At 37.6% G+C, this 14,884-nt stretch overlaps 2 protein-coding genes across 2 annotated transcripts in view; both read right to left on the bottom strand.

The window, feature by feature from the left end:
• Positions 1 to 14,884, bottom strand: part of CFAP299 (cilia and flagella associated protein 299) — a 683,777-nt gene that overhangs the window by 294,589 nt on the left and 374,304 nt on the right. The window lies entirely within an intron of this gene.
• LOC101646354 (U6 snRNA-associated Sm-like protein LSm5) lies at positions 8,179 to 8,451 on the bottom strand. Its single transcript, XM_045284295.1, is given in 1 exon segment — positions 8,179 to 8,451. A coding segment is annotated over 1 exon segment (273 nt).

Below are 14,884 nucleotides of genomic sequence, written 5' to 3' on the forward strand. Positions count from 1 at the left end.
GTTCCCCTTGATCATGCCCTACCAGGTCTCCCACACCTACCTCCCCACCAATTTGGATCTCTTGTTGTTCCCTTGTCCCTGGGTATGTGTCCTGATAAACAACTCTATCCTGAGCTTTTCTCATTTCCATTGAAAGCTCTAAATTTCCTAAATAAATTTTTTAATCGTGAATATTATCTGTGAGTTCTGTGTAGCCAATACAATGGATTATAGAATCTATCTGGATCACAAAAGTAGAGAAGATTGTTGGAGAGAGAACTCCACAATGAGCATGTATTCTGGTGATGGTGATGCTGACTTACAGTGTATTCTCTTACCAGAGCTACAGTGTAAATTAAGGAGCTTGGTGGTGCATTGGTTAAAGTGCTATGCTCCTAACTGGAAAGTCAGAGTTTAAAGACACCAGCTATATAGCATGAGAGAAATATTGCCACTCAGCTTTCATATGTATATTTACAGAGTTGGAGGCAGTACCCTTTGAGGCAGTTCTAGTCCATTCTAAAGGATCACTATTAGTGGGAATTGATTACACTACAACATATTTTGTTCTTGCTTGTTTATTTTGTTATAGTGTTGTTTACAGAGCCCTTGCGGCACAACTGAAAATTTTGTGGTTTAACTCACCAGAGTCTTTGCAGTAGAAAGACTTGACAATCTGCTCCCCTCATGATTAAAATGAAAACAAAACCGAAAAACAACCCATTATCATTGTGATAATTAGGGTGTGTATCTATTTACATAGGTCAGGATTTTCAGTGGTTTGTCAGTTTAAGCCTTGTAATCACTCATGTTATGACCTAATGTAATGCAATCAACACCATCAAGAAATCTACTGCAAGCAGCCAAGCAGTTGTAAAATTAGGAAGGAGTGCAACCTTCTTCCTCAGGTCACAGCCCAGATCCAATTGAATGGAAGTTTCCCCAGGAGTGTGAGGTTAGTCTACTTTCTGTATAAGTGGATGGTGTGGAAAAGTTTGTTTGCTTTTTTTTTTTTTTTAATCTGACTTATTGACCTCTGGTTCTTTGAACTGGAACCATATTGCCTGCCTACTCTGAGAGCCATCAGTGGTCTGCCATCTGACCTCTTTACCTTGGATTCATTTCCCTCTCCAACAAAAGCCTTACTTGCTGACCTTGGATTTATCTGCCTCAGCAGACACCAGGCTATGGTGTTCTTGCTGACCTTAGCTTCATCAGCCCCAAAGCTACATGAGTCAGAAGAAGCCACCAGCTTAACATTTGGATCTATGGACTTGGAACCAGACTGGGCTTGCTGACTTCTACAATTGTGTGAGCCATTTTTTAACATAAATTTTGCTCACTTTCTCTACACACACACACACACACACACACACACACACCCTTAAGCATCACTGGTTTATCTCTGTAGAGAAGCCAACCTAACACAGCCTTCTGGTTTATTCAGTGACCTTAGAGCAGGGAGGAGTTTTATTCTCCATGGACCAACTCGTGGGTTCCAATAAAAAACCTTTCGGTTAGCAAACAAGTGCTTAACCACTGAGCCACCAAGTCTCCTTCCTATAAAAAATGCAGCCTGAATAATACTATGGGAAAGTCCTATTGGGTATCATGGGGTCTCTATGACTTAAAGTCAACTGGCAGATAAGCAACATCAAAAACATAATATCCTTGTATAAATAATAAAATGTGCTGACAATATCATATGACCATACAGACAGTATTTGAAATGCTGCAGTACTATAATCATGGCGTTTGGTAGCACACTGAGCAGCAGTGCAGTGATGAGAGCACACATGGTCTCTGGGATGTTAGTCAATCTGGCCTGTATAGAGCACATGTAGCCATAAATAACATTCACAGAGGTGAAAGGGTTTTTTTTCATGAAGCGAAAATTACATAATATTCACATTTCACAGCTTATAATAAAGTTTCTATGGATACTTAAATGTGATTTATGGATATTTAAATGTAATTATAAAATAATTTTCACTTGTGTTGAAGTGTTGTTCTTTTGATTTGTTCTTTTCACACATATAACATATGAAAAGTATTCCTGATCCACAGGCCCTCTGAAAATAGGCAGTAGGTCAGATTTGGCATGCAACCTTCAGTTGGCAGCTCATTTAGGAGCCTGCATGTTCACTTCAAAGGCAAATCAGGCATGTGCTATTGGTCAGGTTTCCTATGTGTCCACATAGAGTTAAGATGTAATATTAATCTGGAAGGTCACAAAATATTAATGTCACATTTATTATTTTACTTAAGTTTCGATGGAAGATTTATGCTCTCCTGTTGTTCCTTGATGTATGATGTGTGTAGCAGTACATAGGGATTCCTTTGGGGAGTACTTATTTTTCCACATTTTATTTAATGATAAATCCACATTTTAATGAAATCCAGTTAATTATGGTTCATGAAATATTTCCATACAATAGAGATATTTGGGTAGGCCTATACATGATCATTTGGTGAAGTGGTTAAGTACTTTGCTGCAAACCAAAAGGTCAGCTGTTCAGACCCACAAGATATTGTGAAGATATGGTAGTCTGCTTCCATAGGAATTATAGTGCTGGAAACTATGGGGCAGCCCTATTCTCTCCTATAGTGTTGCTATGAGTTGGAGTTAATACCAACCAGTTTGGTTGATCTTTAAAAATAATTGATCAAAACAATGGTTCATGTTCATATGAGCATCACACTTTGTAAAGCAGAGGGTCAGCCAAGGAGAAGACCTTCAACATGATGCATTAACACAGCGGCAGCACGATGGGCTCAAAGAGAACAACTGTAAGGATGGCACCGGATGTTCTGTTGCACACAGAGTTGCTGGGTTAAAGCCCATTCAGGGTGCTCAACAGCAAGAAAAGGGGTCCATGTACAAAACTAATAACATATAAACATATTTTCAAAGCTGTGACATACAACCATTAAGTAAATATCACTCCATCAAATATATATAACGGGAAACAAAGGAACACAATCATAATGTATGTTAACTTCACATTCAAGACACACCTGAGTGCACACACCTTAATGCACCCAAACCTATGTCTAAGTAAGAAACATTTTAATGTAACTATAAAAAATTTAAAACTTTCTACCTGTTTCAGGTTATACTTTAATATATCAATGTCCATGATTATCAACGATTTGTGAAGCTGGGGAAGGTGTTAAACAGGGATAGTGTCTTCCCTATGATAATGATTTAACATCTAATTTAAATTTTTGTTTTCCTCTCTGAAGGTTTTTATGTAGGCCAAGTACATTCCTTGAAGAATGTACTAATTGGTGAGGCCAAGACTTAGTCACAGAAATAATTTTTCATTTTGTCCTGAGATAGTACAGTGATTCTGGCATCTCCTCATTTGACTTAATTAAAATGTTCAGTCTTTTGAAATATGTTCACACAAACTCAACTTTCAAATATGAAGGGAAAATTTTTGCTTAAGATATAACACAGGCCACATGAAACAAACGCAGCAGTAATGATGCCATGTCTTAAAGAATGCATCTGAATACAGTTTCTTATGAGAGTTTACATTTGAATTCAGATTTGCACAACAGAGGGAGTCTAATCTGAATTTTGAAAATTCCAAAGAAACCCATATCATACCTGGCACACGTGGAAGTTGGGAAATTGAAAGAGAAGACAGAAGATTTAGTGCATTCGAATTATGTTATTGGACAAATATCATGAACATACGGTGAACTTTCCTAAGAAAGAACAAATCAGTCTTAGAAATGCACTCCGAATGCCCTGCAGAAGAACAAGAATGGTAAGACTTTACATTTCTCATTTTTCCATGTAGTCAAAAGTAATTGACAGCAAAGGACATCTTTGGTAGAGGGTCAGCGGAAGCAGGAAAACTCTTAATGAGATCCTTTTATATATATATGAAGAACTCAAATATACCAACAATCATGAAAATGCCTGTGGACCTTTGCTATACTGGTACTCTGAGGTCTCTGTGAGTTGGAGCCAACTTGACAATCAACAAGTAATACCCATATTTTTATCAAGCAAGAATAATTATTTAGTGCATAAAATATGGCATCCATAGAGTATGTGTTTTCGTATGGCTGCAATGTTTTTTCAATTAAAATTATTCATATATATATGCCCTGGTGGCATAGTGGTGATGCACTCATTGGGCTGCTAATCATAAGGTTAACAGTTTGATACTGCTGGCTACTCCAAGGGAGAAAGAAGAGACTTTCTATTCTCTTAAAGGTTAAAGTCTCAAAACCCAAAGGGGCAGTTCTTTGTGTCCTATGGGGTCACCGTAAGTCAGAATTGACTCAATGACAGTGGGTTTTATGGAGTACGCATTTTAATGAAGAAAACATGCAAACTCGCAATACCTTAACAAAATCAATATCCCTATTCTTGGTTGTTGTTCTTCTTAGGTACCGTCGAGTTGATTCCTACCATAGTCACCCTATAAATAACAAGGAAATGTTGTCCAGTCCTGTACCATCTCACAATTGTTCCTATCCTTGAGCCAACTGTTGCTGCAACCGTGCCATCGTTCTCCTTGAAAGGATTCCTCTTTTTCGATGCCCCTCCATTTTACCAAGCACCCTGTCCTTCTGCAGGAACTGGTATCTCCTGATGGTAAGTCCAAAGTATATACCATGAAACCTTGCCATCCTTGCCTCTAAGGAGCACTTGACCATACTTCAAGACAGATCAATTGTCCTTTTAGCAGTCCGTGGTATTTTCAATGTTCGTGGGCAGCATCACAATTCAAATACATCAATTATTCTTTGATCTTCTGTACTTGTTACAACTTTCACATTCATTTTGGGCCATTGCAAATACCATGGCTTTACCCAGGCCCATCTTTGTCCTCAAAGTAACGTCCTTGCTTTTCAGTATTTGAAAGAGGTCTTGTGCGCAGATTTACCTAATGCAATTGGTCTTTTGGTCATTTCACCCCTGTGTCCATGAGCAATCAGTATGGATCCAAGCAAGACAAAATCATTGACCGCTTCAACCTTTTCTCCTTTATCATGATGTTACCTGTTGGTTTAGCTGTGAGGTTTATTGTCTTCTTGATATTGAGACGTCATCCATAACAAGGCTGCAGTCCTTCATCTTCATCAGCAAATACTTCAAGTCTTCCTCACTTTCAGCAAGCAAGATTATGTCTCCTGTATATCACACTTGTTTATAAGCCTTCCTTCAATCCTGGTGCTACATTCTTCCTCATATTAGCCAAAGTATCTGATGATTTCCTCAACACACAGTTTTAATAAATATGGTAAGAGGATACAACTCTGACTCATACCTTTTCTAATTTGAAAGTATGCAGTATTCCTTTTTCTGTTTGTGCAACTGCCTCTTGATCCATGTACAAGTTCCTCATAAGCATAATTAAGTGCCCTGGAATTCCAATTCTTCTCAAGCTTCTCCACATTTCATTATGGTCCACTCAGTCTAATACCTTTGCATAGTTAATGAAACACAAGTAAACTCCTTCTGGGATTCTCTGCTTTGAGCCAATATCCATATGGCATCAGTGATGATAGCCCTTGCTCCATGTCCTCTTCTGAATTTGTCTTCAACTGCAGGGAGTTTCCTGTGAACACATACTGCAACCTGTATTGGATAATCTTCAGCAAAAAGTATTTTACCTGCATGTGATATTGTTCTGTAGTTTGAGCATTGTATTGGGTCACCTTTCCTTGGAATGGGTACAAATATGAATCCCTTCCAGTCAGTTGGCCAAGTAGTTGTCTTCCAGATTTCCTGGCATAGATGAAGTGCTTCCAGTTCTTCATGAGTTTGTTGAAACACTTTAAATGATATTTCATCAATTCCTGGAATCTTGTTTTTGACTAATGCTTTCAGCGCAGCTTGAACTTCTTGCTTAACCACCATTGATTCTTCTCTATATGATACCTCATGAACTGGTGGAATGTAGACTCGTTCTTTTTGGTATAGTGACTCTGTATATTATTTCCTTCTTCCTTGGATGCTTGCTGCATTATTCAGTATTTTGCCCATAGAGCCTTTCTAGATTGAACATCAACACTTGAATTTTCTTGCATTCTTTCGGTTTCAGATAAGCTGAGAATGTTCTTTCTTTTTTGGATTTCCAAATCTAGGTCTTTGCACATTTCACTTGCATATTTTCACTCGAGACAACTTTGTCTTCTTGAGCTGAACTTTAAATCATCTGTTCATCTAACTTTGTACTTTCTTTTGCTGCTCTAAGATTTAGAGTACGTTTCAGAGCCTCTTCTCTTTCATTTCTGTATTTTTAATGATCTTTAATTTTCATCCTGATGTCCTCCCACAGCTCATCAAGTCTGCGATTGTAAGGATTCAATGCCTCAACTCTGTTCTTGTGATGTTCTCAAAATTCAGGTGGGATAAATTCAAGGTTGTATTTTTGCTCTCGCTGACTAGTTTATTTTCATTCTCTTCAGCTTTAACCTTAACTTGCATATAAGCAATTGATGGTCTGTCCCTTACCTGTCCCCTGGTTTTACCTGCTGATATTGAGTTCTCCATCTTCTCTCGCACAGATGTATTCAATTTGATTTCTATGTATTTCACCCAGACAAGTCTACGTGTATTATTTTCTTTTGGATTGCTGGAAAAAAAAAGTGTTTGCTGTGGCCAAATAATTGGTCTTAAAATTTTTTATAATATGATCTCCAGCTTTGTTTCTATCATCAAGTCTATATTTTCTGACTACTATTCCTGCCTGTTTGCATACCAATAGCCCATAATTAGCAATGCATTTTGATCGCATGTTTGATCAATTTTTGACTGAAGAAGTTGGTAAAATTCTTCAATTTTTTAATCATCAGCTTTTGTAGCTGGTGATCAAATTGAGATGATAGTTGTATTGAATGGATTGCCTTGCATACATATACATATATATTAAGAGAATTTAACCTAAGACAACATCTTCTACTCTTCGATAAAACTAAATTTATCAGAAGTTTATTTTATGAACTAGGAATAAACTTCTATTTGTTTAAGTAATCATAATTGTTGGGGTCGATTTAGAGATCTTAGTACTTCTCTGGTCACTACAATTGGGGGTATGCAGCTAAGGGGAGGATCCATATTTCTCTCTTCGAAGACAAAACTATCAGTGCCTTTCCCCTCAAGTGAGCCCATCACTCCCGACTTCATTGTAAAACCAAGCTCCAGTTAAGCTTATATGTATAAGACCCTAAAAACAATAGCTGTAATCCCTCCCAATACATCTAAAATGCTAATTGAGCATTCAATTCTGTAGGTTTAACTCTTTTCAACTGATAACTCCTTTAATGAAAAACTACTGTAGCGAGCATTTAAAAAACAGAATGATTTAGTTGACTAACAGCCTCTAATATTGCTTTCCTACGTCTGCAGATTCAGTTCTGTCTACAGCAGTCAGGACTAATATTATCTTAGTTGTTTTGGCAACCAATATGTATCCATTTGATTATAATTAAAGGCCTAAAGAATGGCATGCTGCTTCCGCAATTTAAAGAATGTCTGATCTTTTGCCAACAATAACACTGTCTTATAATTATGCCCAGTATCTGCTCTATCATGAACCTCACCATAAAATATAACTGTACAACTTCATGTCTTACTCTTGGAAATGAACACGATATTAAATTCCTAAGGGCAACTAGAATCATCCCTATATATATATCTAATCTCAACTATGCCTTCAATTTAACTCTGCATTCCTTGAATTCATTGGACAGTGTGTCTTATTCCCCATGATAGCACTTCCAGAACTCTTCTACTCAACTCTTTGCCTCCAACTGTGCATTTCTCATTTTCAGGGATTAATGGTATTAAAGAGTGCAGGCCATCATCTTTGAGTAAATTCATACTCATACTCAAATTCTTTCCCTTTAACCATTCCTTATCTTCCTCTGTGTGAGTAACCTTTCATTCTTCATGTCATGCGTTATCATGGAGCATCTGGACTTTACTCTTTTTTTTTAACCAAAAACACCTTTATTTTCATCTTCAAACAACAAACTGTTAACTTTTTGTTCTCCCAATATAATCATGATTACCTTTCAAAAAATTGGGCATTTACAGTGCATCTTCAAAGTGTTTCCCTTTAACGGGAAGCTTAGCATCATAGTATCTTAAGATTAAAAAGTTTTTAAAAATCCATATAGTGGCTTTTATTAACAAAACAGAAGCAAACATAAGTCAAGAAAATCCACTCATACTTCAGGTCCTTCTCCAGGAACCAACATTTTTATGTTATTTCCATTTAGCAAAATCTTATCTCATTTAGTAATCCTTCATCCTTCTGGTGTGATTTCAAATTCAGTGACATCTTCCAATCCCATAATAACAAAGTCATTGAAACCTAGAAGGGTGCCAACAATTTCCTTGTCACTCCTCATCACAATGTGAATTCTTGATCCTATACATTTGTCCACAAGCTCTAGAGGCAGCAGCTGCGACGGGTTTGTAGTATCATTCCCCGCCATGGCTACGCCGGAAGTTGGACTGTACTCTGGAGGCAGTTTGACACCATTGCCCACACAGTTTTCTCCATCAAACTGTATTTCTCAGGACCTACAATAGTCTCCTCTCTAGGAATTTATGTCTATCAGTATGAAATTTCTATAAAATAATTAGAGTAAATAAATGGAAGGCAAATGAAACTTCTATGGCCTCTCGGTTTCATTTCATCTTTGTCTTTCTTTTCAATAGCAAACTCTAATAGACCTTCTCTTTCCTTCACACTTCCTAGTGGCTTCTAATTTTTATTGATCTAGATATATGAAGCAAATAAGATGGATATGTAGATGAAAGATGAACTTAGAGTCATAAATAGGAGGGACAGAACATGATGGTGTGAAAAGACAGCATGTTTGCAGGGAACTATACTTGTTCTTTTTTGGTGGTTGAGTGGTTGAGTTATTCATTAACTAAATTCCTTCTGACTACTTACAACCTCCTGTGACAGAGTACAACTTCCTTGATGGGGCTGTTTTTTGTTTGTCTTTCTGTTGTTTATTTGGTTGGTTTGATTGGCTCTAATCTTTAAAGAAAGGAGTCCTTGTGAGCACTGGACTTGTCAACGTCAACACGTTCCACAGTCAAACACACTGAGCACTCCTCCAGAGAATGTTGAGACTTCCTGCTCCCATAAAGATTTACAGTATCAGAAATGCTTAAGCCACTGTGTGTTAAAATTGACTAGAGATAGTGGGCTTCTGATGAAATCTTTTTAGAAGTAGGTGCCAGGGTTGTCTCCCACATCAAAAATCAAACCGATTTCCATCCAGTAAATTCCAATACATAACAACTCTATACTGTACAGGGTTTCTGAGACTGAATATCTTTATCGGAGCATATAGCCTCATGTTTCTCCATAGGAGTACCTGATGGGTTTGGAAACTTATGGCCAGTAGTTTCAGCATGTATTTTTTCTCCCACATCAAACTCAAAAACTCCATTACTGCCATTGGGTTAATTCTGACTCATTGCAACCCTACAAAACAATGAGGAACTTCCCCTGTGGGTTTCCAAGCCTGTAAACGGTGGCCACAACAATGGGCTCATGTGTAGGAACAATTGTGAGGATGGAACAGGACTGGACTGTGTTTCCTTCTGTTGTGCACATAGCTGCTGTGGGTTGAAACTGACTTAATGGCACCTAACAACAACAAATCTTTAGGGGAGCAGGAAAACCTCATCTTTCCCTCATGTTGCACCTGGTAATTTTGAACTGCTAATCTCAAGTTAGCATATCAATGTGTAACCTCCTACACCAGGGTGCCTAGAATTAGTTGTAGGGGGATAATACAGGAAAGGACTGAAAATTAAAACAACGTACAAAAATCTGGAAAGCCCTTAATTTAAAGAAATTAAATTAAGCATACTCAGTGGGTTATTGCAGCTTCAGGGAAGTCAATAAAACCTTCACAAACATCTGGAACTACTAAAGGATGAACAGAACATAAATTCAGAAAAATGGGTACATGAGACATCAGTTACTATGTCTTACTTTCTTATAGTTTTCTATGACTATCACTTCTCTTTATTACATGATTCTGCCCTACTACTGAATATAATAATCCATGTCTTTACTACAGAATGACTTATTTCAGTTTAATTTGCCACTATCCTAATTGAATCTTTCATGTTATATTTCACATAAAATGACAGTGAAAAGAAATGTGTAGCTTAGCCATTAATAAATGAGACACTGGTTTAGAGATTCACAAGTAACTGCCTTCAATCACTTTCAAGATCTGCTTTGGGCTTCCTGAAATATGACTCTTTCTGTGAGCATTCTTTTTAAAAATGGGGCAAAAATAGACGACCATTACAAAAGATGGTCCTCTTCTGGAGGGCCAAAAGTGTCTGCTTATATGTACATCTTCTCTGAAGTCTTTAAAACGCAGTCCCAGAACAGACAACAAAGGCAAAGCATGTTTTCACAAAATTACCATCAGTTAAGGGGAAGGGATTGGAGAGAAGAAATATCTACTTTTACCCCATTTCTAAAATGAATGGCTGGATTAGTCTACCATATTATCTAGTTTTTAGATTAGAAAGCAGATGACATTGCTCTGTGATAAGTAAACAGAGATTCAGTTTTATTTCCTGTGGATACGGAAAATGACAAAATTAGTTATGTGCTTATAGGAACACTTGAAATTTAGCTAGGTGGGTGGCTGTAGAGGGACTCCTGGGTAACGGTGGGACCCTAGACTTTTCATAGGTAGCAGATTGGAGGGGGAGAGAACAAAGAAGTGATCTAGAGAGTACAGACAAATCTCTAGGTATTCCTATGGGGGGCTCCTGGTTTTTCTATTTCACATACAGCACACAGTCTGACTCAAGCTCAGCATTTCATTTTTGGTCAAAAGAACAATGCTATGCTCCTGCACAGAGGGGAGGAGTGGTTATCATTATCTTTCTGTCAAACTCCAATCAGGAGTTCACACCTACTAGAAGCTTTGAGAGGAAAAGATGAGGCAGTGTGAGTTAAAATTGGTTCAGTGGCATTGAATTTGGTTTTATTTTTTTAAATTTTTTAATCTTAAAACCTTAAATCAATTTATTGAGGCTCATACAATTCACCACAATACATAGATCAATTGTGTAAAGCACATCTATACATTTGTTGCCCTCATTATTCCCAAAATTCGCTTTCCTCTTGGGTTCCCGGAATCAGCTCATTTTCCCTTTTTCCCTTCCCCCTCCCTTCCTCCTCCCCTCTCCCCCATGTACCCTTGATAATTTATAAATTATTATTGTATCGTATATTACACTGTCCGGCGTCTCCCTTCACCCACCCCTCTGCTGCCCGTCCCCCAGAGACGAGGTTATATGTAGCTCCCTGTGATCAATTCCCCCTTTCCACACACCCCTTCCCTCCTGGTTTCACCACTGTCACCCCTGGTCCTGAGAGGTTCATCTGTCCTAGATTCCCTGAGTTTCCAATTCTCATCTGTACTGCTGTGCATTCTCTGGTCTAAACAGGTCTGCAAGGCAGAATTGGGGTCCTGGTAGTTGGGGGGAGGAAGCCTTTAAGAACTAGAGGAAGGTTGTGGGTTTCATTATTGCTATACTGTACCCTAAGTGGCTCATCTCCCCACTACCCCTCTGCAAGGTATGTCCAGTTGTCTAGAGATGGGCATTGGGTCTCCATCACGTGCCACCCTCATTGACGAGGATATGCGCGTCATATGAATTTGGTTTTCAATAACCTAAATACTATATTACCCCTTGTCTATCTCTAAGCAGATACAACCAGCAAGTTAGATTATTCTTCTGAGCGGCCCATTCCGCTGCTGCCATTTCCTCTGAGGTTATGGGATATGGAACAGAGCAGCCAATCCAGATCCAATCAAACACAGTCTGCTAGTCAGAATGATTTCAGTTTAATGAACTAGAAAACTATAGATATTAATTAACTTGGTTAATATTTCACATTGGCTTCTTTATAAGTGGATATATGCTGTTTTTCTTAAGGGGCAACTGGAGTTTCCTCCTTAGGTGCACTAAGTCAAGATAGCTCATAGAAAGCAAAACCAGTTCTATACATAGGGAAGGGGTAGCTGAGTATACAAAGGGAGGTCAAAACATTTTGTAAAAACGTTATTACCTTTCACTTCTATTTTTCTGTGAGCTTTTTGAAGCTTCCTCAAATGTCTAGTTGAAGGCTGATCTAACTAGGAAGTATGTAATTAGAGAAGTTTATTTCCCTGATATCTTTCCAGAAAAATTAAGCTATTTTTCTGCCACTATGTCATCCTTTTCCAAAGCTATTCAGAGAGACTTTTTAAAGTACCATGTTGATACAGACTCAACTGAAAACATCTAAATTTTTTTCTGATGAGGTTTATTTCCTCCCTAAGGCAAGATTTGGAACAGCTCTAGAAGTTAATTTAAGATAAAATGATTAATAAACAAATTGAATTAAGACTATATACCTATGCTTAAAAAGTTAATAAATGAGGTTTTCAGGTGCATTTTAAAAAATTTTATTTAGCAGTTATCGTAAGGCAAGATGGTCAGGAAACAACATTCAATACAATTCCAGAATATGTCTTAGTAGTCAAAACTTTGAAAGGGATAAATACAAGTGGCTGTATGGTCTTATCTAAAGTGCCCTGTTCTCCTCAGCTGATACACAGCTTAACCTACACTGATGCCAACCCTTTAGACATTTGGTAATGGATTTATCTCCATTCCACTTCAGAAACAGCTCAGTGACACACAGGAAGGCTAAGAAGCATTTTTAATTACTTCAGCATTTCCAAGAGAAATATTCTATGCCATATGATAACTGTCTTTTAGAACAGAAGGTTAGAAGTGCTATAAACTAAGTAAGGATTCACAAAATATATGTGAAGAGTGTTTCCGGGAAAAAAAGGAGAAGATATTTACAGACATTGAAATATGTTTTCCAAATTAACCAGAAGAAAATTGTACAGAGTACATAATGGGTGCTTCCTAAATTTGTATGCCCCTAGAGTAACTGAAAAAGGCTGAGGATAATTTTGAAAGGACATTTAAAAGTAAATCTATTTATGAATCTCTTCAACATCACTGAGGTTTTCTCCACCCCACCTCATTTTCCCACCTGTTTGGAAAGATATGTCCCAGCAGCTTGTCTAGAACTTAATATCATTCCTAACCACATAAAAATTAAATTCCAGCCCCATAGCGTCAGATCTCTCGGGAATAAAATCTAGCCACATACAAAGAACATAAACTGTTTCTTCACGAGATGGCAGGTATTTGGCACACGATTTGAGTCATTTAAACAGTTGATTAACAGTATCACGTTGGCAAGTTCATTGTTGATAACCATTTTATTTCATTTGCCTATAAAAAGTTGAAGCACACTTTCTGTTTTATAAACTTGGTATGAATCAAATAGGATTTTTTTTAAAAAGATCCATAACTAAAAGCAACGGTTGGGTGCGGGAGGGTAGTCATTTAAGGGCAAGAGATTTTGAAGCCCACCAACATTGCTATAAGAGAAATGGTTTCTGCTAACAATTACCTTATTAATCACATTCAAACTAAAAGAGAGAGAGACCAGCAAGTATCACTGAGTTTCTTGCCTGGAATCACTGTAGATAAGTGATTCACATCTATAATGAATACTTTTAGTTATTACTTTCAATATCACCTTGCCAAAGGAGTCTTAGCATTTTCTATACATTGGAATCATTTTGAAAAAGAAAAAGAAAGAAATAGTTTTGAAAAAGAAAAATAAATAGCTTGTACGACTTGTAAGATGCTTGTAAATTGAATATTTGAATCTAGGCATATTTTTAATACAAATAATTTTTCTAACTCCACAAAGGCAGAGTAATTTAAAATATATTTTCTATAATCTCTTGCTCATTTAATATCTTATATTCTAACCAAACCCAAGGAATTTTATATCCTACTCTCAATGAGCTGATACTCATCCATTCATGCTCTCAAGCCTAAGTCTCATTTTTAGTTTTTAGGAGCATCATTCCGTATCCCCTTTCTTGTAACTATGAAAGGAAGAGAAAAAAAAAAAGCATGGTCTTTAACAGCATAAATCTGGGTACCAGAAAATCCTGGGTTCAAGGTCACTCCCCAAGTTGAGCCCCTCAAGTCTAAGTTTCCTCTTGTAGGATATGTAGGTAAAAACAATACTAGGCTTACTTAGTTTTGAGTCTAGTGAGATAATGCATGCTAGCGCTTAGAACAGTGGCTAACACATAATAAAGGAGTCTTCCTACTGTTGTTACTGCTAGTTGCTGTAGAATTTGCTCAGACTTATGGTGCCTTTACGAGGGAGTACCCCCAAAATGGAAAAAGCTCTGCTGGGCAGAGCTTCCATAGTACCCATTTCCCCTCTAGGTGAGCACTGAGCAACTCTGACTTATTGCCCCCAGTGACGTCTTTCTGGTCACTGAATTTTTTCATAAAAGCAATCTCACTCAACCTTATTTTTTTTATGATGGCTGATTTAAAAGAACAGTGTGCAGCTATGAAATTTTGTTTCCTGCTCACGAAAAATGCCACAGAAACTGTTGTGATGTTGAACACAGCTTACAAGGACAGCACTATGGGAAAAAACTCAAGTATACAAGTGATTTTGTCATTTAAAAAAGGTGAAATATCGACTGATGGCAAACCTCGTTCTTGATATCCATCAACTTCCTGAATGGAATAAAATGTCAACAAAGTTCGTCACTTGTGCTCGAAGTCCAAAGATGGACCATTGAAGAGATAGGGAAGTTATATGGACTATCTTGGAGCACAGTTCAGTGAATTTTAATGGAACATCTGGGAATATGAAGGGTTGCAGCGAAATCTGTGCCTTGGTTTCTGACTGACCAGGAAAAAGAGCCTCAAGTGTAAACATGCTGTACTCTGAAAGACAGCTCTGAAGCAGCCCAGACTTCTTCC

Source organism: Echinops telfairi, unplaced genomic scaffold (assembly GCF_000313985.2).
Source record: "Echinops telfairi isolate 266 unplaced genomic scaffold, ASM31398v2 ScPeMD7_7468;HRSCAF=8506_0, whole genome shotgun sequence".
NCBI classification, from domain to species: domain Eukaryota; kingdom Metazoa; phylum Chordata; class Mammalia; order Afrosoricida; family Tenrecidae; genus Echinops; species Echinops telfairi.